This window comes from Heterocephalus glaber, unplaced genomic scaffold (genome assembly GCF_053883595.1).
Source record: "Heterocephalus glaber isolate CG9 unplaced genomic scaffold, H.glaber_assembly_v1.0 deba00000768, whole genome shotgun sequence".
Lineage (NCBI taxonomy): Eukaryota > Metazoa > Chordata > Mammalia > Rodentia > Bathyergidae > Heterocephalus > Heterocephalus glaber.
In genome coordinates, this window is record NW_028258162.1 from 11,848,950 (window position 1) to 11,876,097 (window position 27,148).

At 42.4% G+C, this 27,148-nt stretch overlaps 1 protein-coding gene across 4 annotated transcripts in view; it reads left to right on the top strand.

Moving 5' to 3' along the window:
- The window catches only part of Gad2 (glutamate decarboxylase 2), a 71,207-nt gene that overhangs the window by 11,211 nt on the left and 32,848 nt on the right, over window positions 1-27,148 (top strand). For all 4 annotated transcript variants that reach the window (XM_087207157.1, XM_087207156.1, XM_087207154.1 and 1 more), the window contains one exon: window positions 9,375-9,454. In XM_087207157.1, coding sequence (XP_087063283.1) covers window positions 9,375-9,454 — 80 coding nt within the window. The remainder of the gene's footprint in view (window positions 1-9,374; window positions 9,455-27,148) is intronic.

Sequence of the window (27,148 nt, forward strand, 5' to 3'; positions counted from 1 at the left end):
GATATTCTTCCCTTGGTTTTCAAAGAGCTTGTGCCATTCCTCCTAGTCCTACCCAGACATCGCAAGATGTAGCCCGGCCTGTTCGCCTCACTACCTGGCTTTGCCAGCCTTTGCGCCCAGGCCGGGGCAAAGCAGCCAATGAGCCGCAAGCCATCCTGCAGCACCTTGGGCCCAGGCCCTCCTGCCATACACCCAAGGCGCCGTTCCCTGACAGGTGTCTTGAACACCTGTCACCTGCCCTGTAATTCAGAGGAATGCTGCGTCACCATCTCTGCCTCAGAGGGCCTGGAAAATAAACTCGGAGAAAGCCAGGAAGCCTCTGATGGCAAGGCAAGGCGAGGCGGGGAGGGAAAAAAGGGGTCTGGGGAGGCTGAGGGATCCATGAAGAGACCTCAGCTGGGAGAAGCAGGGAGCACGGTGCATCTCAGCTCTCCCTGCAGGCTCTTCCTGTTCCCTGTCTCAAGGAGGGTGCATATTTCCGCGTGTTTATAAAAAGTAAGCAGAAGGCAGATACAGGTTAGAAACCACTGGCCATGGCTCACTACTATGGCAACAGCCATGGAATGAAAGGGAGTTAATGATTATCTGTGAAAAAATCTTTTTTGAGCATCTTGTTTTAGTTACATTTTGGAGTTTTGTTAGTTTTAAAATACTCCTCAACCCAGATGGGTCAAATTTAACACAGAAGACTGCAGCCTGCAATGACCTACTGGTTTCCCTTTTATTGCCACAAATCACAAACCTAGTAATTTTGTTACAGGAAATAATACCGGAGAGGAAATATGGAATGTTATATCTCCTGACCTGTTAGCTGAATGATATGCCTGGCTCTTGTTCTCTAAAAATCGAAGAATGAGTCCTAGGAACGATGGAGGTTAAGAGTAGGAAGATTCTTATTGATCGGAAAGCTTGTGAGGGGCAGGAGGGGTCCCGAGTGGGCAGCCTGGGACCCCACTTTACAGAGGAGTTTAGAGGGTGAAACCCACATGGGTACAGGTGGGCCCCAGCCGTGATCATCCACTAAGGTCACAGGTGCAGTCACTCAGGTGATGGTGTCCAGTTGGGAGGCGAGTCACTCACGTAGCAAGCATGGATGGAGAGAACAAAGACTCTCCTAGGAAGTAGCTGGTCCAGAGGCCTCTGGTCACCCACCGGGGTGGCCAATGTCTATCTAGACTTCATTAGGCCCAGTGTTTGTTCCCTGAGGAAGTGTGCAGGTCTTGTCTTTATCTTAAGGCCTGGTTTTTAGACAATGTGTCTCCAGTCGCTGCTGCGGCGTGTTTCATCTTTGTCCTGACCTTCTAGAGGACCTGGCCCTATCTGACTGCCTGTAACATTTCTGCCTGGCTCAGCTGTCCGTCATAGTTTACAACAGCATGGTTTCATTCTCTTACACACATGGAGGTCAGGAATCTAAAATGGAGGCAGGCAGGGCTGTGTTCCTCCTGGAGCCTCTCAGGGAGTATGTCTCCCTCCCTTCTCCAGCTTCCAGAGCCTGCCTGTATTTCTTGGCTTGTGGCACCTTCCTCCAACTTTCAGCCCAGCCGCAGAGCACCTCCAATCTCAGAGTCAGCCCCTGCAGCCCTGCCACATTTTCTTCCCTGGCTCTGACCTCCTGCCTCCCTTTTCACATATGAAGACCCTTACGATTACACTGGGTCTTCTTGAGCAATTCACGACCATCTCCCATCTCAGTATCTCTAACCTAATCATACCTGTCATATAACATAACATACCCACAGCCTTCAAGGATGAGCATGTGGCGTCTCTAGCAGTGGGGGAGTCCATTATTCCGCCCACCACAACTTTCTTTTCTTAGCTTCTTCGAGGGGAAAAATTCATGAGATAATTTTTCACCTCAATTACTGTCTCCTTAAAGTATATCTGGACCCCCAAATAGTTAAATATCACTTTATTTTCAGCCTCAAACAGTTCAGATGATCTTATGTTGAGCATCTTTTTCTTCTGGCTTCTCAGCTACTTCAAGTTAAGATGCAGTTGGGCCAGCAGCGAGCTGTCCCATGCTCTCTGTTCGCCATGACTGCTTCCTACTCGAGCTTTTCAGCGCGTACTTGATGTAAACTGATGTGGTGCATGCCAGGCCATGTGATTTGCGAATACTTTTGCTAGGCCTTTTTATCCTGATATTGTAAATGTGGAGTCTACTTCATTTCTAAGAGAAAGAAGGGCAGTTTGGCTATACAACCACTTGACTCCCATCCTCCTTCCTCTGCCACAACGCACATAGTTATGAATGATCATTTGAATTATGAATCTGTCCTAAAATACCAGCTGGTTCTAACTAAGGGCTTATTGTTCCTTTTTTAGTGGTGATAGTAAGGATCAAACTCAGGTCCTTGTGCATGCCAAGCACTCACTCTACCACTGAGCCAAACTTCCAATCCCCTAGGCTTACCGTTTTCGACAGGTGAATTCTCTTCTAAAGTGCATTGACTTACATGTGATTGCTATTTGATAGTCTCCAGAACATTTCCAGTGTGTATAAACATGATTCTCACAACCTTGTAAGACAGGTAAAACAGATTGTTGTCAGTATTGTGCAAATGAAATCACCAAAGTTAGCCAGGTAGAAAAAGCCAGCATCAGTTTCCTGACCTCCAGACCATTGAAGTCCCTGCTCAGGCCGCTGCTGTAGAAACCAAATTAAAAGATTCTACGTCAAAGTTTTGTACACAAGAACTCACTGACTGGCTGAACATTTTATATCTTCCCTCATCAAATTTGTACAATGAATTTTTTCTTACGGTGAAGATGATTCTAAATCATACTTCCTCCTCCAACCCAAGAGAAAGCCTGTTCATCATCTCAGAGGGCTGGGCCAGAGGAGGCTCTAACACACTCCTGTGTCTCCCTGAACACTTAACTCAAACACTCTGGACAGTGTAGAAGTAAGTCCTGCCCTGGAAGCTCCAGGTCGAAGAGTCACGCGATCCCCACCTCTAGTCCCTCGGGCTCTCCACCTCTGCCCACTGTGTTCAGTTTATCACTTAGCGCAGCTCGCTCTGGCTTCAGACCACGGGGACATGACAGATATGTCCCCTTTAAGGTCTGTTTTCCTTTTACGACCACTTCTCCCCACCTGTTCCAGAACAGCTCTCCATACGTGGAAGACCCGAGATTACCAAGTCCCTTCTCAATGCCTTTTTTCCGGGGTAAGCCACATCAGGGTTTGCTTGGAGGTCTTTCTTCTACGGAAAGCACAGGCAGGAGGCGCCCGTGTTGGCCCCATGAGGGGAGGGGACCCAGAGGCTGAGGCCGGCCTGTGGCAATGTCTTCCTTCCTGTTCTTGGAGATGTTTCCAGAGTCCAAGACTTCTGGGGAAAGAGCCTGAGGAAAACCTGGCCTCAGTGCCTGGGCTTAGGCAGCTGCATGGAAATCTTAGGCACCTTTGAGAAGCAGTCACCTCTCTTTATGGGATGAAGAAGCCAAGCCCGGGGGGGTTCGCAGCCAGTGGGTAGCAGGGTCGGACTTAGAGCCTCGGTTTCCCAGGTACCCAACACTGTCCTTTCCACCACGAGGTTGGACGACACAGCAGCCCCCGTGGTGCTGCACCAGGTTCTCCTGTAACGTCCTGTCTCCAATCTCGTTTGCCCTGTGTTGGTTATTCTCGTGCTAACCTAATTTCCTGATCTACTGAAGCAGGTAAAGTTACTGTTCTTTCTTACATTCTGAGCGCTGAGTTTATAACTTGGTTGGTCCAGATCTATAGAAGTGATATTGAGAAATTCTGTCGTGTGTGGCATCCAACCAGAAATGTCACACATCAGGAAGGGGAGAATCGTCTCTTGTTTTCTGGGGGAATTTTCACTGTTTCTGCTTCACCGTAACAGGGCTACCTACCTCTTTTCCGACCACACAAACCAGGCTGGAACTTTACATAGCTGGTAAGGAAGGCAAGCTATTAAAATTTTTTAGTTTGTTCCAATAGGCTGTTTTCTTGTAAAACTTGAATAAGACTAACTTAATATTGCTGTGAATAGCATTAGAAGTAAATAAATCACTGAGCATAAACAAGAGATAGTATTTAAGCCACAAGAGTTCCAAGACTATGGGTACTTTGCTCCAAAATACAGAATCACAGAGTTTTGGAACTGCAGGGAATCTTAAAGATCATTTGGTCCCACACTCTTTCTTGAGAGAAAAGCTTGGGAGAAATTAGCCTGATGAGCAGGTTTACAGGGAGTCGTGATCCTAGCTCAGGAATTTACATCTGTAGCTCTCAAGCCTTTGAATATTGATCCCATAAGCTTAATTCCACATTCTTCTTAATTCCTCATGCGACATAGCTTTTCCAAAAATAGCTTCTGTGAAGCAGCATGATATCATGTAGGAATCGTGTTTTCCACAATCCTAACAGGCAGTAGACTCTGTCGGGCAAATCACCATGACACACACACCCTACTCTCCGTGCACCAAGCCCAGCTCAGGTCTACATCTCCTGGAAGCCGAGATGGTGTCCCATGAGGCCCCTCATGGTGCTGGCCCACTTTTCCGGAGAGGTAATTGTCATAATTGCTTCAGAAAGTGGTTTGCACATTTCACTCTTTGACAGGGTTTTAGCTTTAAAAGTAAATCTCCTTAACAACAAAAAGTACCCCGAAAATGCTGTTTTAGACTAGTTGATGATCAGAAGCAAAAACTGAGTCAGCCAGTCTCTCTAAGGCTCACGAAGCCATCATTCCCTTCAGATCTTAGGGTGAATGGGGGTGCAAGTCAGTGTGTGTGTGGGAGGACAAGATGAACACTGTTGTTACGCAGTCACTGTAGGCGTGGAGGCTCCAGGCTTGGGGAAGGGTGAAAGAAGCAGATTCCAAGTCAAGCATCGATTGAGCTTTGAGTTCCAATTATTGGAAATCTCTGCTATATAATCATTTCCACTTATCCCTTTTAATTGATCCTTCACATGCTTGCATACACGCGCATACACACACACACACACACACACACACACACGCACACGCAGACGCCCTTCCACTCCACACACAAAGGAATGTTCATACCAAAAGTTCAAGTCCATGGATGACTGATAGATCTTATGCCTATAAGGTAGAGTATTTGATGGGAAATCATTAGAGTTGGGAGCTGCAATTCCTAAACCAGGGTGCCCTTTTGCTTCCTTTATTTGAAGTCTCTGGTTGCTTTTGTCTTCCCCCAGGCAGCTAGTAGTCAGAAAGTTCAACAAATATTTGTCAGTTATGTACTATAATAAAGTCTGCCCTCATACAGTGTCCTCTGTTGTAGTAGGGGCAGACAGTAAACCAAGGAACACTTGCTATAGCATCTGTGGTAAAGAGGAGGGAAGTAGTGGGCTGTTCTACAGGGTGTTCGTAAATGGTTCTCTGTCCAGGTGATAGGTAAGCAGAGACCTACATCAAATGAGAGAGGGACCCGTAGAACTAGCCAAGGTAAGGGTTTTTGAGGAAAGTAGAACAGCAACCACAAAGGGTTTGAGGTAAAAACAAGTTTAGCAAAGTCATGTGGACCAGGATGGCCAGAACCCCCAGTAGAGTAAGAAGAGGCAAGGTGGGAGGGGTCTTGGGGACCATCGCCATCACCTTGGCATCCTCCCGACCTAGCAGGGCGGCCTCTAAAACCCTGTGATCCACTGGGCAGTGTGAATCTGAGTTCAGTTAGATATTTGGGTAGGAGTAACAACAGCCTGGAAGAATTACTGCAGCTTTTCAGACTTCCTGTCTAAATTCCAGTAGAGGAAGAGGACCCGGCAAGCTAGGAGACTCCGGACTCTGGGGCTGGTTGTCTGCGGGCACTCTGTCATTTAGCTTCCTCTCTCACCATCCCCACAGGAGGCAGAGTTTATTGCCCTGTTAGGAGAAGGGAGCTCGGGCCACAACCTCCAGCCGCTGGGCTGAATGGAGTGGCCGAGAGGGGCCCTCGGACCGTGGACAATCTCTTCCCACTCAACCTGGAGTTGCTGAGTTTGTAAATGTGGCATCCCATAATTCTAAAATCCCATGAGTATCTGCACATGTCTAAAATATAAGCTGACATGTGAAACCAGTGTTTAGATCACCTGTATATTTAGGAAGAAATGGGCAGTGACTTTTCCCATCAAAGTCGAACCCTTCACTTAATGTAAAATGAAGATGCCATGAACCCTAATACACATCACCCTAAATAGACGTCTGGTTTAGCCCTAAATAAGGCCCGGACCCTAGCAAGGCTCTAGGGTTTCATTTCCCAGATCAGGCAGAGGACTGCTCCTTAGCTCATTTTGGAGCCATGCTGTTGACGAACAGCAGATTATCATAGGAGCCTTCGTTGTTTAGGGACTGATTTGAATCCGTGAAGCCTCTGATGGATGCATAATTTTGCCTTCTGAAGCCACCGGGGCAGACTCCCTGCCCAGGCCCACACTGGCACAGCCACTTGGACGGGAGCCCACCCGTGTCGCGTGTCTCCAATGCCCTGCTCGAGGTGGAGCCTGCTGAGTCCTCACCAGACCCCCGCTCTCAGGCCCCGCGCCGTCCCGGAAGGAAGGCGTCTTTGGGCGCCGATCTCCCCGCTCGCTCGCTTGGTGAGCCGCGGTGCCTGCCGCCTGCTGGAGATTGCAGCTGAGTCCCACGCGCTCCTCGCCGGCGCCGCCTCCACTGCTCCTCCTCACTGGGGGCCCCTCGAGCTCTTCCTCTCCTCCGTGGCCCCCGAGCCATTTACGGTTACCGTTTAGCTCCGTCTCTGCTCCCGGGCCTGAAACCACAGACAGACTCGGCATTCAGCCCCGAATTTTCTTTTTTATGCTTCAGATCCCCTTTGTTCCCCATCTGTAAGTTTTCTGCTTGGGCTGGTGTTTTTATTAATCGGCTGCATTCAGTGTGCTGATCAATTATCCCGGGCAATTTCTCCTTATTCAAGAATCCCTATTCTTTTTCATTGAAGATCAGACAAAGTCCTCTTGTTGACCAGGTGCGCAGACCTCTTAGCCATTTCTGCTCAGATCTGACTCCCTGAGGGGCGTGACTGAGGAGCTCGAGCCTGCAGAGGGCACCGGGCTGCTCTGCCGGGCACCCTCCTTCCTGCCTAGTAGAGACCTAGCCCTGTTTCCCTCCCAGCTCCTTGGCACCCTGGCCTCTGCTAAACAGGAGAAAGCATTTTGGGTGATTTGGGGTGGGGAGCCATGCATCTTTTCAAATCCTGACCCAATTAAGCTTTCTCTCCTAGTTCCGTTATCTTGGCAACAATTACCCACTTGTCATTCTGGGGCTGTAAAATGAGGCTAATGGCTCTTTCTCATTACGTCTAGCTGCACTGGGCTTTTAAAATTCCTCCCTTCAGTGTCTCCTTTACTGGTCAGTTTTATTTGCTGCTACTATAAATGTGATTTCCTCTTGCGTATTAGACACACCCCCCAAAACACATTAAGAGTTTCCTTTGCTGCACATTTAAGAACACAAATGACTCAAAAGTGGGCATTTGGGGAGGATGTACACTTTTCAGATAATGACTTAAAATTCCAGTCCGAGGCCCTTTGGAGATGTAAATTGAGGAAGCAGCTTTCCTTTTGGACAGCTTAATGGTCTGTAGGTAATAGTGGAGGGCTGATGGGCAGCTGTGGAACAGCTGGGCTTTGGTTAGCCTTCTCGGCTCTCCAAATGGCACAGTGATTATAGCCATTGAGAGGCAGAATCCTGCCCTGAGTCAATAGCCAAAGCGTAAAGAAGGTGGTGGCATGTCAGGCCTGTTCTCCTGATGGGGATGGCTGTTCTCTCCCAGCCAGTGGCTGATGCCTCTTTCTGAGCCTCGGGTGTGTAATCAGCTGAAAACAAATAGCCACTTCAGGAACTCCAGGATGAAGGGTGCTGGATTCAGAGCCCAGTTCTCCCCTAACTTAACGCACGCAGTTTCCCCAACTTGGCAGAAACTGAATGTGCTCATCCCTGGTGAATAAAACTGAGTCGGTTACCAGTTGTTCTGGGAGATCAGACCCAGTTATGACCTCTAACAGTGTTTTCTCTTCCTTCAAAAAGCCTAAATGAAGCCAAGCACAGTGACACGTGCCTGTAACCCCAGGCAGCTGGGAGGCAGAAAGGGGAAGATCACAAGTTCAGGGCCAACCTGGGCAACTTACTGAGAATCTGTCTAAAAAATAGGCTGGGATGCAGCTCAGTGGTAAAGCTCCCCTGGGTTTGATCTCTAGTACAAAACACGTGCACGCGCACACACACACACGCACACACACACACGCAGCCCAAATGAGTTCAACAATTACAAAAAGTAAACAGCCCCATTCAAAAATGGTCAAAAGACTCAGATAGACATTTCTTCAAAGAAGATGTAGAAATGACCAGCAGGCACATGAAAATATGTATTACCATATCTCATCTGTCAGGAAGACTGTTATCAAAAGAGGGAAAATTACAAGCTAGGCATGGTGACACACACCTGTAGTCCTAGCTGCTTAGGAGGCTGAGGCAGGAGAATCCCTTGAGCCTAGGAGTTTGAAGCCCACCTGGGAAAAACTAAAACAAGAAAAAGAGAGAATGAAAAAGAGACAGAGGAGGGAGGGAGGAAATTATAAATGGTGAGGATGTGGAGAAACTGGAACTTTTGTGCACTGGTGCTGGGAGCTTAAAATGGTAGAGCTTATGGAAAAGAATGTAGTAGTTCCTCAAAAAGTTAAGAATAGAATTACCATGTGGCCCAGCAATCCTTCCTCTAGGTACCTACTGAACAATCAAAAGCAGAGTCTCAGCGAAGTATTTGTACAGTGTTTCTGGCAGCACTGTTTACAATGGCCAGAAGGTGGGAGCCACCCAGGTGTCTATGGATGGATGGCTGTGTAAGCAGAACGTGTTCCACACACACATGGAGCATTAGCCTGCCTTCAAAAGGAAGGGAATTCTGACATTGCCGCTACACGCGGGTGAACCCTGACAGCATTATGCTGAGTGAAAGAAGCCAGTCACAAGAGAGAGAATGCTGTGTGAATCCGCTCGTGTGAGTGACGGAACAGTCAGCTTCACGGGGACAGGAAGTACAACAGTGGCTGCCAGGAGCTGCAGATGGGGGTTTTCGCTTGATGAGAAGAGTTTCAGTTTTACAGGTGAAAAGAGCTCTGGAGGTGGATGGAGGCGATGATTGTACAACAGTGTGAAATGGTCAAGGCACAGGGATGATTATGCTTAAAAATGTTTACGACAGTATTTAAATTATGTGTATTTGAGTTATAAGTCTTTCAACACAACTATTTTTAAAGCATCGGTAAAATATGCTGTTTTCTCTTAGCAGCTCAGGCTTGGAGATTCAGAGTAGAGATAGAAGGAGGAAAATAAAAACAGCAGAGGGGGAGTGGACCTTGTCTTTGTGTGACACTAACTACAAATGTTTTTTGTTTACAGAGTCATTTTTCTCTCAAGAAGGGAGCTGCAGCCCTGGGGATTGGAACGGACAGTGTGATTCTGATTAAGTGCGACGAGAGGTGAGCATGAACTGCAGCCGTGCCGGTCAGCAGCTGGCCATTCGCGCGCCTCCCGGTCAGCGAGCGGGACGCTACGCCCTCCCTCGCAGCCCGGGCCTCTCTGGTCCCCTTTCCACCTGGGCTCCCCGAGGAGCCTGCAGATGTTCCACAGGGCCATGGAGCCTCTCACGGCTCTTGACTGAGTGGGAGCCTTTGTTAGATCAGTCAAAATCTTCTTCGCCGAGATGGGGCAGAAGGACATTGTCACTCGCGCACTTTGCAGCAGCAGGCAGTTGGGCACTGGTTATGAGGTATCACCGGCGTGGGCACCGTGAGGACTGTGTGAACCTGATGGAGTGATAACAGAATGGGGCCAGTTTAGTGAGCAGGAAATAAATAGAGCCCAGCCATTCAGCAGCTCTGCCAGGAACCAGAGCGCTCTGTGGGGAAAATCCTTCTCCAGATGCCGTGGGGACGCAGCGATTCGGTTTGGCGTGTTGGGGCAGAGGCACAGCCTGCTTGGGCCTGGAGATCACCACTGGCCTGTAGCCTGGGATGTACAGAGAGTTAGAGTCAGTCTTTAAAAGGTGGAGGAAGAACTTCCCTGAGTTAAAAGGAAACCACTCAGTTAACCATTTCTCTGTTCCCCTCTATTCTCTGGGCAGCGGGTACCGAGGACCCATCTTGTCACTAGGTCCTAGCAAAGTGCAGGGCAGCATCCCAGGCCCCGGCAGTGTGTGACCTGGACCGGAAAGTGTTGGTAACCTCAGAAGGAGGCAGAGGTGTGGTTGTAGTGTGTGGTGCCGAGGTTGCGATCTGTGCATCAGCGAGGTTCGGAAAGCTCCGTGAACAGGGAGAACTTCAGCTGGGCTCTCAAGTTGGCGATGATGAGTTGGATGCGTGGCAGGAAAGGCGGGAGCAGGCCCGCAACACTGAGTTCCACGGCAAAGTCAGAAGGAGTGGGACGGGCGTGCTGTGGGCCTGACCAGAGTGGGGAAGTAGAAAGGCCCGGCAGGTACCTCGGCCTTGTGAGGCTGGGAAAGCTCTGGAAACCCAGCTCAGGGGATCCTAACCATGCTCACCTCCGGTGTGAAGCTGAAGAGGACTGCCACTTTCTGGTTTACACCTGTACGTGTTGCCTGATTTTGTATGTTAGCAAGGAATACATATTTTACAGTCAGGAACAAAGATACATTATTCCTTTGGGAATAGGGTAGCTAAACAGCATTTGACCTTACAGATCTGGAAACAAAGTAACTTGAAAGCATTTTTATCCAAGTAGAATGTGAATGAAGCCACCCTGTGAGAAGTAGGGAAGGGAAGGCCTCTGGCCATTGGTCCAGGTGAGGGGCTCCTGTAGTAAGGTGAGCATGACGTGATGAACGACTGGAGTAAAGCTAAGACATCTGGCAAAAGGAATGGTCTTGTTTTTAAGATTCCTAATGTTCCTGCTTAACTGAGATTTGAGGAGAAACTGGCAAAAGAAAGTTGCTAGTTTTATTTTTATCCTCTTTATTTTATTGATTACTGAAAAGAAACCTATTACTAAAGAGAAAGCAACAGAAAATAAAGAAGAAAAGTTTTGATGACTTTACATTTTTAGTCCATACCCCAGGACTCGGGGAAGAGTCACTGCCGCAGTCCCTGGCTTGGTCCTCCTGGCTCTTCCTCTTTAAGCTGGGCGAAGGTGTTCATGAGCTGAGTTCCAGTGGGCCAGTGGTGACCAGGAAGAGTGGGGTTTTTTCTCTTTCTGTTCATGAGAGTTGTAGGAAAATACAGGAAGCAAGGAAGACAAAAGGAAATAGGAAAGATAAGAAATAAAAGGGAGGAGGAGACCTAAGAGAAAGTGTGAGGGAATTGTGAGGCAAAGCCAAGTGGGGGAATGCACAGGGAAATGTGGTGAAGGCAGGAAACAAAAGGAGAGCTTCCGCAGGAGTAAGTGACAGTTCTTATCATCCGAAAGCACTCACTCACTTGGAAACAATAAAAAATGAGAGAAAAAATGCAGTTTCACCACCGAGTGGTGTCTAAACCTTGGAATCTCTTTTTCTAAACACACAGGTTTGTTCTTTCTTTTTTATCTTTGTTTTCTCTTTACACATTCATGATTTTATTTATTTTTCTTGCTAGGCAGGATGACATATTGTCCCCCACTCTTACACACACACACATACCTACCCGTCAGGTCAGAAAGCATCATAGTACTTCACAGAACTGGGGCTGGACTGTTTGTTTTCCAATCTCAGCTCTAGCACCAGTTTTAGCAAATGCCTCTTTGTGCCTCAGTTTCTATATCTGAAAAAAGGAAAAAAGTAATGGCATCCCCTTCAGAGGATTGTTATAATGACGAATGTAAAATGCTGAAAATGATACCTAGCATAGGGTAAGTACAAATATTAGTGTGTTGCTACGCATTTCCCTATTTCTGACATTGCTGCTATAAATAACCTTTCTATCCTTCAACAGATATCCTTATGTGTGCATGACTCCTCTGTTTGTAATTATTTCTTTATATAAATATGAACTTAAATTATGTGGACGTTTTTAAGGAAAGGGATACCAGTTACCTTTTAAAACCTTCTGTCAGTTTATTCTCCAAATACTACTGTATCAGAGTACGTTGAGAAAATATTAAAGCTATGTTAGTATCTACATGTAAGCTTTAATTCTACACTGATAGTTCATATAATTAGTATGAGATTAAGATGAGATCCTGGACTTGGTGGTTTAAGTGAAATTGAAGGGTCCGGAGTCTGGGGCCAAGACAAGGCTGTGGATAGTCCTTGTAGTCACCATTCCGGTCACGCTCAAAACCACTCTTGGCGGCCATTTTGCTTTTGTTATCTCCTTGAGAAAATCAAACATACAGTCCAAAAAAATCACTTAAGGTGATTTCACTTTCTTGTTCCCCCTAATATACTTTGTCAAGTTCATCCAGACTTCACCAAACACAAACTTGGACCTGCTCTTCAAGGCTTTCGTTTCTTGTACTCTTTCCAGCTCTGCACATCAGTTTGGCAGCAGGTGGGGTGATGGGTCTTTTGCTGTTCTCTGGTAGAAGTTTCCAACTGAAAGGAATTTTCTGGTGAAGGAGAAGACTCTGTGCCTTCTTAGCACCAAGCCCAAAGCCACGTGTGATGGATGAATGATACCACGAGATACTCGCGCTTAATTAGTGATCACAGAGGCTTACTTTGGGGATCCACTCAAAGTGAAACATGGTTCTCAGTTAAAACAAAAAAGGAATGTATAATGAATTCATTTGTTTAGACTGGGTTCTCTCCGAGTTGAAAAGCAAAAATCATTTTAATTTTATTGTATACTCTAATGATTGGAATAAAATATGGTAATGCAAGACTTTAGTTCAACATGACTTACATTTAAACAGCAAATATCATAACTACAAAAGAATATTATATATTTTTAATTTCTTAATAAATTCAAAAGGGGAATGAAACCCTGATTTCATTCATCCTAGTTTAAGAGTTCTGTTTCATTTTTAGCAAAAAATTGAGCACTTGCAATAATGGGATAAATGATTTTTTTGCTCAAGTGCCATTGGATCTGATATTTGCAAAATTCGAATTAGTGGAATCTAAATTAATTTATGTGTTGATGCGCCCAAAGAGAGAGAAGAAAAGTGAATTAATATTTAGAGAAAAATAAATATTTGTGAAAGAAAATTGAATTTAAGGGCCGGGGATTTAGCTCAGTGGTTCCACCGCCTGCCTCACAAGCACGAGGTCCCAAGTTCGATCCCCGGTACCAAAAAAGAAAATTGAATTTCAAGAATTGGATTAATCCACCACGGAAAAAGATGTTTCCCAAGTAGAGGGAAAAGAAAATATGTCACATATGGATAATAATTTGGAAAAATATGAAGTTCCGGTAGAATGGGAGCTGTGTGCCTGTGGCAGTGGCCTCGGTTGGGGGCCCAGTGGCAGACAAGGGGGCAGAGGGCAGTGCGGCGTGAACCAAGCCACGCCCATGAGGAAGATAAGCACAGGAAGTCAGCTCGTTCCTGAGGCTCATTACTGTACATCTGGAGGAAGGGTGGTGGGCGGTAACCAGATGAAGAGAACAGGACTGTTCCGGGCAGAGGCCGTGGATAGAACAAAGCTGGGCTTGTTCAGGAAACACGATGGAGGGACTTCCGGCTGAAGACACCGGATGCTACTGAAGGGCTTTCGGCGGGGAGCAGCGTCACGGTTCTGTATCAGAAAGATGACTTTAAATAAGGAGTGATACGTGAGTTAGAAACCGGACGCTGCTGGCTGTTGCAGGAGTATGAACGAGGGACGGTGAATGCTGAGCTGGGTGGCGGCACAGCAGGGGGATGGAGAGCTGAGGTTTACAGGAGGCGGCGGCTGAGGGTGTGCAGGGTGAGAGAGGAGCCGAGGGCGAGGGCCAGCCTCTGGCTTGCCAGCCAGCTCGACGCAGTGCTGTTCTCCGAGACAAACCCGCCTGACTCACGAAGGGAAGAGTTCGGCCGCGGAGAGGAAGAGCAGAGGAGACATTCAAGCGAGGCTGGTAAACAGGCCCTGGGAAATGGGAGCTTGGAGCTCAGAAGATGACCGGAAGCCATGTGGCAGTGAGCCTGAGGAAGAACACTGAGGAGGGGCCGTGTTTCCCGGAGAGGAAGAGGAAGAGGAGGCTGCCCAGGAAGCGGAGGAGACTCGGGAAGTGGCGCCGCCCCGTGAGCCCACCCGACTGTTCCCAGAGAAGCGAGGGTCGCAGGGCCACAGGTTGCCAGGGGCGGAGGGGGCCGCCCACTGCCCCTGGCTCTGCTTACAGCAGGCCGCTGAGGCTGGCCCGGGAAGTCTCGGGGAGAGAGGGCAGAAGGCAGCCGCCGGGGCTGGGGGTGAAGAGCACGCAGAGCACGCTTCCGCTTCCGGGAGGCTGACCGACCGGTGCAGGCCGGCAGGCGGCAGGGCAGCGGCCAGAGAGGAGTGCTGGATCCAGGGTGACTTGGGTCCTGTCGGGTCTTGATTTGTTTGTACTGACAGGGCAGAAGCTGGAGAAGTGTGTTGAATCCAAGGTGATTATTTGTTTGTTTTCATTCAATATGTATGTAAATATTTATGGAACACTTATCCTGTAAAAAGTGTTAGGCCCTATGGAAAATACAAACATTAATGAAGCTCCAGTCTTTTTCTCAAAGACGTTGTAATCTGACTTGACAATAATATGTAATAATAAACTACAGTTGATAAATCAGTAAATAAGATAGCTCAGGAGTAGACACAGACATCAACAATATAATGTAACTGGTTTTTAAAGGTTTTATTTTAATTGCATACATTTACAGGCTGTGGTGTCACACTGAGACGCACGTACACGGTGTGCAGTGCTCGGTTGTTTTCAGGATGAGGGTGGAGAGAGGGAGGGGCTGCTTCACTGTGAGGGAGGCGTGTGTTTGTGTGTGTGTGTGTGTGTGTGTGTGTGTGTGTGTGTGTGTGTGTGTTCGCGTCCACGCGGGCGCACGGGGCGGAGCACAGCCGCTCGCCTCACGAGGGACAGGAAGTAGAGAAAGAGTCAAGGGCCGAAATGCCTCCTCCAAAGGCACAGCTTTGCCGACCAGCCTTCTCCAGCTCTCCCAGTTCCTGAAGTTCCTTCCACCTCCCAGTATCTCATCCAATTACAGACCCAGTCTTCTGGATGTGGTCAGAATCCTCAGGACCCAGCCGCTTCTCTAGCTCCCCACCCTGCACATTGCTGCACAGGGGACCTATGGGTGACTTTGGGGAACACTCCAGACCCGAGCTCTAACAACATGCCAGAGAGGAAAAGTTAATTGTGTATAAAAAGGAAGGGGTACAGTGGGTAGCTGAGGTTGTATTTCCTTTGCTGAGTAACTTGCTCTGGTTTTACAGCCATATGTTTGCTGTAAAACATATTTGCACATGTTTATGGGGAACAGAAGATAATTGGAATGGAGGAATTTAAGCTAATGTTCTATAGTATAGTATAGTTCCTTATTCTTTTGGTTAGAATTTTGTGGGAGCTTTTCCTGAGGAGCTGAAATTATCCCTGAAATTACCTCACACTGCCAAATTGCTAGAAAACAAGGGGAGAAGACAACAGGAGTGTGATAGAGGACAGCATAGGGTGGGCGGGAGGACAGCCTGGCTTAGCCTGGGTTGACAGCTGCTAATGAGTTTCAAACCAAACACCCTCTGAGTTGTAAAGGTTCTTAGATGGTAGCTCATTGACCTTCCCTTTTTGTACTTTGAATTTTTAAAATAATTCCAAACAAAGAAGAATTGCAAAAATAGTAACAAGAATTCCCATATACTCTATACCCAGATTCACCAATTGTTAACATTCAGACACATTTGATTTGTCTTTATCTGTCTCTCCATATGTCTGTGTTAAATGATTCAATGTTACATTTTGACTGTTATAAGTATTTTGTATGTTACATATCTATGACATTCTTATGACCAAATGAGAGTTCCTGGCACACATCATGCCCCATTACTGCTTCATACCTTAGTGTGTATTTCCTAGGAATGAGGATATCTACTGACAAAATCACAGGATAGTTATCAAACTCAGAAAATCTGTCATCAACACTACTAATATTAGACCTGCATACTTTATCCAAGCCTCATCAATTGTGTCATGATAGTCCTTCTAGTTATTTGTTTTTGATGTCTAGGACCACCTGGCCTTTAGTTTTCATGTCTCTTTGGTGCCCTTGAGCCTGGAGCACTCCCTCAGCCTTCCGTCATCTGTCATGATGTTGATATTTGCAAAGGGTGTAGACCATTTATTTTGTACTTAAGTTGGATTGTCTGATGTTTCCTCATGGTTAGATTCAAGATGCATCTGAGGCAGGGCTCCACTTCAGGGAGGTGATGCTCATCTCTCTTTCCCATGTTGCATCAGGAGTTTGTTCCATTATCAGTAATGTCAACTCTGACCATTTGGTTAAGGTGCAGCCTGTCAGGCTTTCCACTATAAAATGACTGTTTTCTCCTGTGCAGTTACTAAGCATCTTGCAAGGAATGCTTTGAGACTACGTAAATATCCTGTTCTTCCTGAAATTTTCACCCACTAGTTTAGCATCCATTTTTGACTCTTGCCTGAATTACTGTCATAACAGTATATAACAGTATTCTGTCTGCAGAATACTGATTTTCTAACTCTATTCTTTCTCTATTTATTTGTTCCTTCATTCTACTATAGGGAAGAGCTCTACTTTTTCTCTCTCTCTCACACACACACTCACACACACACACACTTATTATCACTGTGGACTCAAGGGCACCATTAGAAATCAGTTCCCTCTAGCACTCTCTCCTCTCTCCCCTCTTCCATCTCTCCATTTCCTTCTCCTCTCTTCAGGGTTCCCTTTACATTATCTAAATTGCCAGTAATTTTCTGGAACCTTATGGAAAATAAGTCTACCTGAGACACATGATAGCTGGTTGCCTTAGGACTGGAGGAGGACTGGCCATCCTAGCTCTGGGTAACAAGAATTCGGCCAACCAGTTTGATTAATGTTCTTATACCACAAATTAATTACTAATGCTTTTATATCCATTTTAGCTTTTTAAAAAACATGTCACTCTAGCTTTATAAATTGCAGTTATAGTACAGTTCCCTCTGCTTGTTAAGTACTACACTTTATCATACAATTGATTTGAACAATTGAAGGTATAAATAATCTGAGGTCATTATACTCTTTTTATTACCTTAGCTGAATTGTGGCCAGTGCCTGAAGGTGATTAGAGATGCTAATTAACTCTTCCAGGTCCCTGGGGAGCTGTTGAGTGTGCTATAATGGGAAAGATTTTCAGAAACACTAAATCACTTATTATGGAGTGGGGTTCCGAGTGTCAGATTTCCTAGGAGTTTAGGTGCAGAGAGCCTTGGGGTGCTAGTGTATTTGCTTCCTGTGTCCTACATACAGAAATATTATAAAATAATACACCATAGCTGATACTCACTGCGTGTGTGCAGTGTACCAGGCACTTTACACAATTGATCTAATTCATTTAGAAACACAAAATAGTGTATTCCTCACATTTACCTGGTGCTGACATAGCTCGTGATGTGTTGCCATATACACAAAAATTGTAAATAGTTGGCAAGTTTCCCTTTCTCCATTTAAGTCCTAACACCTCTTGTTTGACGTGGCCACAGTCACGGGGCTGGTACATAGGCTCAGGGCTTGGATTTAAGGAGAACTCCTAGTGTTTACCAGTCAAAAAGGACCCTTTCTTTTTTTTTTCCATGTTTTTCAACTATGGGAAGAGTCATGGGAAATTTACCATATTATCTATTTTTAAGTGGTATAGAGTACTCTCCCTGTACAGCAGTCACCTTGAGGGTTGGATCGCTCTGTCCATGGTGCTGACATGAAGCTTTCCATTAAACAATAACTGCCCATCACTCCCCACCCTAGCTGCAGCTCCTGGAACACTATTACACATTCTGTCTTTACGAATTCTCATATAAATACAATTGTACAGTATTTGATCCTTGCGACTGGTACATTTCACTTAGCATAATGTCCCCAAGGTTCACCCATTTTAAGGCTGAATAATAGTCCATCGTACATATATGTACCGCATTTGTTGATTTATCCATCTATCTAGAAACACTTGCATTGATTCCACCTGTGGGTTACTGTGAAGAATGCTGCTGTGAACATGGGTATACAATTACCTTTTTGAGGCTCCGCTGTCACTTGTTTTGGGTAGACAGTGGAATTGTTAGAAGTGCAGTTGTTAGATTACATATTAGTTTTACCTAATTCTATTTTTAATTTTTTAGGGAATAGCCTCACTGCTCTTCCCAGCTGCTGTACCATGTTCTATTCCCACCAGCAGTGCACACTGCTAGCTTTTTCACAGCCTCACCAGTGCTTATTTTTTTCTGATGTTTGTTGATTTGAAAGTAGCCATCATAATGCATGTAGTATCTTAAAGTAGTTTTGATTTGCATTTCCCTAATGATTAACGATGTTGACCATCTTTTCATTTGCTTGTTGACTATTTATACATCTTCTTTGAAAAAAATGTCTGTTTAAGGCATTTGCTTACTTTTGAATTAGATTGTTTTGTTGTTTTAGGAATTCTCTCTATATTTTGGTGATTAATTCTTTAGCAGATATACGATTTGTAAATGTTTTCTCCCATACTATAGGTTACTTATTGATAGTGTCTTTTGATGCACAAAATTTTTAATTTTCATGAAGTCAGATTTGTCTGTTTTTGTTGTTTCTTGTTGCTACCTGTGCCTTTGGTGTCATATCCAAGAAATGACAGCCAAATCCATTGTCATGAAGGTCTCGCCCTATGTTTACTCCTAAGCATTTTATAGTCTTTTCTCTTACTTTCAGGTCTCTGATCTATTTTAAGTTAATTCATATAAGATAGCTCCTTTTTAAAAACAACAGTAAATCTGTTGTTAACCATTTAGATTGCTGTAAGTTTTCACTATTTTAAAAAGTGCTGATATAAACATCATTGTTTAAGTATTTGCATATGACCTTATATTGTCTTCTTAAATTCCTAGAAGTGGAATTTTTGAGTTCAGGACTCTGCCTGTCTAAGAATCATGGTGTCTGGTGTTGCGTTCCCTTCAGAAGACAACTGACTGAGTTATACTCCCCCCCCTCAAAAGTGCACAGGGTCTTCCTTAATCATAGGAGTGAGAACCTCAGGTGACCTGCGTCATTTTGGTGGGTGAAACCTGTTTTATTCTTCATCTTCTCGCTTTATATTGAGTGTTTGAAGCTTATTGTTATAGTTCGAAAAGGGAACAAAGCCCTTTTTTGTCATGTATGTTGCAAGTGTTTTCCAAAATGTCTCATCTGATTCTTAGTTTCATTTTTGATATTTGTAAAAATGTTTCACTTTTTCTATAGTCAGAGTGTTCATCAGTTATTCATTTTCACCTTTAGCGTATTTTCTAGAAAATCTTTCCCATTCTTAGTACATGTCAATATTCCTCTGTTTTTCCTTAGAATGTTTGTATTATTATTTAAATAGTATATCTAATAGAAATTTATTTTGGTCTAAAGTGTTTGGGAAGTCTATATTTTTTCCCAGATGTTGTTCCAACACTATTTCAGGTCTAAAAATATCACTGATCTGTAAAATAATGTACATAATAATCTAATAATACTAAATTCTTTTTTTTTAATAATACTAAATTCTTATTGGGAATTTCTTGCCTTTCAGTTTGATTTCACTGACTTGATATGGCTACATTACCATACTTTTTAATCACTTTACTTTTAGAATATTTTACTATTTAATAGAAAGTTATTTGTTCTTTGACCATTTTTGAAACTAGCACTTTTCCTCCAGTTGTGCTTTAGACTTACTTTCCCAGGTTCTCTCCCTTAAAGTCCCACCTGGGATCCTGCTGGACTTGTGTTAAAATTAGATATCATATATTTGCACCGTTGAGTTTTCTCATCAAAAATCATGATGTGTTTCTCTGTTTATCCAAATATTTTTGTGTCTTTTGGTAAAGATCCGCTTTTCTCTTCTTCTAGATTTTATCATTACTTGCTAAGTTTATTTCCAGATATTTAAAATTTGTTCTTCCCACTATTAAAGTTATCTCTTTATTTCCTACTAAACATTATTGGAATGTAAGCAGCATCTTGATTTTTAAAACATTTTAGACTTATGATAAATACAGTTTACTTATAGTTTAGATACTGTGTCTGTCAACTTTCCATTGTTGTGACAAAATATGTAAGAAAATCAACTTAAAGGAGGAAGGATTTATTTTACCCCATGGTTTCAGAGGTTCAGTCCATGGTCAGCTGGCTCCATTGTTTCTGGCCTGTGGTGAAGCAGAAACATCATGGCAGGAAGCGTGTGGTAGAACAAAAGCTGCTCACCTCATGGCAGCCAGGAAAAAAAAGAGAGCTTCATTTTATAAGAGAGCCCCTTTGCAAAACCCATTAAGCTATGAATCCGTAATGGATTAGTCCATTCATAACATCGGCTGTTCCTGATCCAGTCACCCCCTCAACAGCCTCTCCTCTGAACCCTGCTGTGCCAGAGACCACACTTTCATCACATGAGCCTTTGGGGGACCTTCAGGATCTAAACCAGAACAGATACTGGTTATCATTTTATCTCCCTTCCAACCGCTGTACTTTTCTTAGTTCATTTATTGGTTAAAATTTTAAGCATATATTTTTTTTGGTACCAGGGACCAAACTCGGGTCCTTGAGCTTGCGAGGGAGGTGGCAGAACCACTGAGCTAAATCCCTGGACCCAAGAATATTATTTTTATCCAGCTTTGTTGAGTTATAGTTCACAAAGAGTATATATTTAAGGTGCACACCACAATGTTTCAGTATATGTATACATTGTGAGCTGTTTGTCATAGTCATTAGCTCATCCATCCCTCACATTGTCACCCTCTGGGGGAGGACACCTAAGATTTACTCTTAGCAAATTCCAAGTATGCAGTGCATTAATTGTAGTCACTATGCTGTACATTAGGTCTCCAGAACTCGTTCATTTTGTCACTGGAAGTTTGTACCATTTGACCAATATCTGCTCATTTCTCCCATCCCTACCCTAATCCCAGTGAATCATCCTTCTACTATTTCTGTGAATTTAACTTTGCATGCAGTGTTTGTCTTTCTGTGCTTGGCTTATTTCACTTAGCATTTCCTTCTTTTTTGAGGCTGAAAAATATTACATCCATATGTATCTCTGCATTTTCTTTATCCACTCAGGTAGACAGACATTTAGATTGTTTCTATGTCATGACTATTATTAGTAAGGTGATTAGTAAAATGGAGATGCCAATATCTTTTTAAAATACTATTGATTTTATTTCCTCTGGATATCTACTCAGAAGTGGGATTTCTGTATCATATAGTAGGTGTGTTTTTTATTTCTTGAGGAATTTCCACACTTTTCCATAGTGGCTGTGCCAATTTACTTTCCCACTGACAATGTGTAAGGGTTTCTTTTCTCCATATCCTTGCCTAATACTTGTTATCTTTTGAATTTTTTATAACAGGCATCCTAAGGAGTATGAGATTATCTCTCATTGTGGTGTTGATTTGCATTTCCCTGATAGTTAATGATGTTGAGCACCTTTTCATATACCTTCCAGCTATTTCTGTATCTTCTTAGGAATAATAGCTATTTCTGTATCTTCTTAGGAATACTGGCTATTCAGGTTCTTTGCCAATTTTTTCAATCAGGTTGTTTTTGTTTTTTTCTTTGTTTTGTGGGATTTTTTGCTAATAGAGTGGAGTTCCTTTTATACTTTAGAGATATTAACTTCTTATCTGATATTTGGTTGCAAATATTTTCTCACGTGTCATAGATCACTTTTTCATTTTGTTGATCGTTTTCTTTGCTGTGTAGAAATATTTTAGTTAGATATAGCCCCATTAGTTCTGTCTGTGTGTGTGTGTGTGTGTGTGTATTACTAGGGCTTGAATCTAAGACCTTTTCCCTAAGCTACGTCCACAGGTCTTTTTCTTTTCTTTTCTTTTCCTTTTTTTTTTTTTTTGAGACAAGATCTTCCTAAATTGATGACTTGCCAAGGCTTGACTCAAATATGAAGTCCTCCTGCCTCAGCTTCCCAGAGTGTTGGGATTACAGAAACAGGCCACCATGCCTGGCTACACTTGTTAATTTTTGTTTTCTGTGTTCTTGTTGACACATTGAAAAAACCATTGCCAAGATCAATGTCATAGAGCTTTCTACCATGTTTTCTTCTAGGAGTTCTGTAGTTTCAGTTTTTATGCGTAAGTCTTCAATCTATTTTGAGTTGATTTTTATGTACAGTATAAAATAAAGACCTAATATCATTTTTTATGTGTAGATATCAAGTTTTCCAAGTATCACTTCTTGAAAAGACTGCCTTTTCCCATTGTGCTTTCTTGGCATCTTTGTCAAGAATTAGTTGACCATATGAGTGTGGACTTATTTCTGGGCTTTCCATTCTGTTCCATTGGTTTGTATCTATTTTTATCCCAGAGCCATACTCTTTTTTTACTATAGCTTTGTAATTTAATTTGAAATCAGGAAGTGTGATGGCTCTAACTTTGTTCTTCTTATTGAAGATTGCCGTACTTAGTCATGATCTTTATGTTCCCATACAAATCTTCCAATTGTTTTCTGTATTTCTATGAAAACACCATTGGAATTTTGATACAGAGTTCATTGAATCTATAGATTCCTTTGAGGAATATGGAAATTTTGACAATATTTATTCTTTCAATCTATGAACACAGAATATCTTTCCATTATTTGTATCTTCTTTAATTTTTTCATCAACATTGTATAATTTTAAGTATACAGTTCTTTAACATCTTAGTTTAATTCATTTCTAAGTATTTTATTCTTTTCTATGCTGTTGTAAATGGAATTGTTTCCTTGATATCTTTTTTTAATATATTGTAAAGCAACTGAATTTGTGTGTATGTGTTGATTTTTTATCCTGCAACTTTACTGTGTTTGTTTATTATTTCTGAATAACTTTTGGTGGAGGTCTTTATATAAAATGAGATAATATGAAAACAGAGACAGTTGTACTTTCTGTTTGATTAAGGTAGCTTTTATTTCTTTTTCTTACCTAATTTCTTTGGCCAAAACTTCTACTAATAAGTTGAATTGAGGTACCAAAAAATAGCATCCTTATCCTGGCATTCTACTGAATGTTTTAACGTCTGTGTTCTTCAGGGATATCAGCCTGTGGTTTTCTTTTTCTGTAGAGTCTTCTACTGGCTTTGATATCAAAGTAATTCCGGCTATGTAGAATGAATTTGGGAGTGTTCCTTCCTGTTCAGTTATGTGAAAGAATTTGAGAATGATTATTATTAATCTTCTCGAAATGTCTGATAAAAATGACTTATGAAGACATTAGGGCCTGAGCTTTTTTTGAGAAAGAGTTTTGTTTGTTTGTTTGTTTGGATTTGATTGCTGATTCAGTCTCCTTACCTATTAACGTTTGATTTTCTGTTTTTTAAAGAATTATCTTGTTCCTGAATTTAATTGAAATATATCTAGGATTTCCCATTTAGATATGAAGTTGACTCATATTTTGAAATAGATGTTCTTAATTGTGTTAGAGAAGTGCTCACTTTTTCTTATTCTACCAGTAACTGCTTCTTCTTTTTCTGTTCTCACCCTCTTCACTTTCCCATCTTTTATCCTTTCCTTGTCTTCTGGAATGGATGAAAACTGTCATAATTTTTTTTTATAAATCAATTGAGATAGCACTATGAGTTTCTCATTTTGATCTATTGAAGGATGAATTGTCTAAAAAGATTTCCCAGTGGTCTATACATTTTCATTCTTGCAACAAATTCTACATAACCCTATGCTAATCTTTAATTTCCTTCTGGATTATATTTTCTAATATTAAATTCAGAAGCTATATTTGTAAGATATATCTGTAGGTTTTTCTGGGATGTATTTGATAGATTTTGCTTTGAGAGTCAGCTAGTTTCAGAAAACAAATTTTGGAGCTTTCTGTTGTCAAGTTTAAAACACATTATCTGCCAATAGTAGACATTAAAATTCTCAGCTAAAACATCTGAGCCTGGCATTTTGAAGAGTAGGTTGTGTTTGTTTCTTGGCAAATTTCCTTCCTATACTTTATGGTAGTTTTGAGGGTTTTTTCAAATTTTTGCTATTCTTGAATCAATTCTTATAATTTATATTTTCTTTAATAAAAATCACATATTTCTTCAAAATTTTTGAGATTGGCATAAAATTTAACCTAGAATTCTTTTATAAAATTAAGATATCTTTATCCATAACCTGTCTTCATATTTTAAATGTCCCATTTTCTCTTTTCTTCATTAGACTAATCAGATATTTCTGGTACATTAATCTTTCCAGTATCTCAGCTTTTGAATTTATTGTTTAGTTATACTTTATTAAGTTTTCTAATTCACTGAAAAGTTCATTCCTTCTTTCTGCCTACATTGTTTCATATTGTTTCCTTAGCTTCTTAGATTAAACTTCGATTGTTTTTATTTTCTGTTTAATTTCAAAAGCATTTAGAGGTATATATTTTCCTCTGAGAATAATTTAGGATACTTTTCATGTTTTTATATGTAGTGTCTTCACATCATTAATTTTTAATGTTCTATGATTGTAATTTTTATTTCTCCTGACCTCAAAAGTTATTTAGAAGAAAGATAAATAGGAAGTGGGGAGAAGTTCAAATACTTCTCCAAATTACATATTCTATTGTTTTAAAAATATTTCAATCTATATGCTAATTTGTTTCATTTGTAATAATAGTTTATCTTAGTTCATGGACAAGAAAGTTTGTATTACTACTTGTTTCTTTTTTGTAAGAACCTTCTTGGTTTATGTTTTGCACTACTTCGGAGATAATGATACACAATGTGGTAACTTGTTATTCTCTTATTATTTGATTATGAAAGTTTGTTTTATTTTTTCATACAATAGAAAGAAAAAAGTTATCTAGAATAGCCAAGCATAGTTTCTCATATGGCAAATGAAATTCTTGTCATACTCTTTTCCTGCTCTCTGCAAACACTGTCGTAGAAGAGAGAGTTCTTTGGGGATCGGAGAGGGCTTTAAGCTCAGCTCACCTTCTCGCCCACATGAGCATTTCCCCTCACTGTGGAGTTCTCCTGAGCTCTAATGTTACTGGCAAAAATAAGGAAATTTCTTGTAAAAGAGATGGTAGCTCCTTACCGTACCGTGACTGGAGTCCCCAGTGCACATTGCTTGTGCTGTATGGTAAGAATGTGTGAGCACATACTTTTGGGGAACATCCACAAAAAGGATAGATTTTACTCACACTGTGTATAGAAATCATAAAAATACCTTGGCCCCATAACCTGATCACAATGCAAAGTGATCCCACTGTGCATATTGGAAATCCAATCTTAAAAGAGAAAAATAGGGTTAATTATTATAGTTAAAAATTTTCCACATTGAACTATATATTAAAGGGATCAAAAAAGCTGACTGTAAGTATAGTGAAATTCTTTGCAAAAGGGTTGTTTTCATAATGCAAGTATGTCTTTTTCCATTAGGCCATGCTTGCAGTACATAATGTTCACCTTCCTTATGTGCGGGACCCATCTCAATTCCTTGTCTCATCCCCTCTCCTTCCCCTCTCCCCCCCACATCTCTTGGTCCCTTCCCCTTTGAGGAAGAGCTGTCTCCCTACTTTGTATTAACTGTCTTTTATTTTGCTCTTTATTTATAATTTGGGCTTCTCATATAAGAGAAACCACGCAACATTCAAGTATGTGTATCTGATTTATTTCACTCAACAAGTGCTTCTTAAATGATCTATGGTGACTTGTTTGTTCAGTTACTTTTTCCAGAGTCAGGCTACCATGCTTGCAGTAGACATGTAAATTTACAGGGAGCTCTTTCTCTAGGGAAACTCTGGTAATTTTTACTGCTACTCTGCAATTCATCTTCAACAATTTTCTCTCATATCAGTCTGTGCTATTTCTCTAGTCAGCACACATTCTGGGCAATTTGAAAATTCACTTGGGCCCATGAACTTCTCTTGCTGTATTTACATTGCAATCTTGTTAGAGACATAGTTTTGCTTAGCACTGACTAGTTTAAAAACAAACACAAACAAATGGGGAAAAAAACAGCAGGTTACTGTTACTTCTATAGCATTTGAGTATTACATGAGGAAGAAGAACAGTTTCAAAGGATGATAAAGAACTATGTTTTAAGATGAAGTTAAATTTTTTTCTTGTGTTACTAGCCAGTGATAACAGCAATAGGAACTAAGGTCTAGGAATTACTTAATCCAGGCAACTTTCGGGAAACCATGTGGAAAATTTGCATATATCACTGCAATTCTGGAACTCAACCTGAAAAATTTCCTCTTAGTCAAGGCTTTTGTGCAGGGCTAAGAATCTGAGTGTTGATATCAGAGAGCTCAGGGTTTGAAATCTGCCTCCTGATAGCTTTTTGATATCCTCCAAGCCATATAATGGTAGTACTGCTGCTAACAATAAAAACGAGAATAATGTGTATTGAATTACTATATGCTAAGCAGAGTATTTGCTGTGTGTGTGTGTGGTAATGGGGATTAAATCCAGAGCCTTCACACTATTCATTTTTGCTGCCCTGGAGTTGCTATTAACAGCGACAACATTGTCAACACCATAACCATTATTGTCCATGAGGGTAACATTAGTCCATTTCCAACAAGAAAAGTTAATGCATCTGTCTTCTTTGCACACATATTTCTGAGAACAGAGTGAAACCACAGTAACTAGGAAAGTCTAGTAACATATCTGCAGTTTCAGCAGGGCCAACCAGTGACTCAGGCTCTGTCCCTATGATGACAAGAGAGCCCACCTTCAGGCAGTGTGCGCCAACATGCCCCAGAGGTAAGATAGACAGCCCTTTCCTTCGGAACTACTGGGGTACAGCCCCGAATCAGAACTCAGCCCATCCTATGGGTTCTTGTGTCTTTGTTCCCACAAGAAGATCTTTCCAGGGTCTACCTGGTGTGCTACCTGGGACTCTGTCCAGGCAACTTTATGGAATGTTCTGGTCCTATAGCATCCGGTGACATCTTAGAGCTGTGGCTAACCAAGAATCTCAGTGCAGAATCGATTTATCCAAAGCGCACTCTCACTCAACAGCCCTCCCTTGGACTAAGAACTATCCTCCCAACACTAACAGCTAACTGAGAGCAGTGTTACAAATTACAAGTGGCTACTTACGAGCTGACAGACTGGGT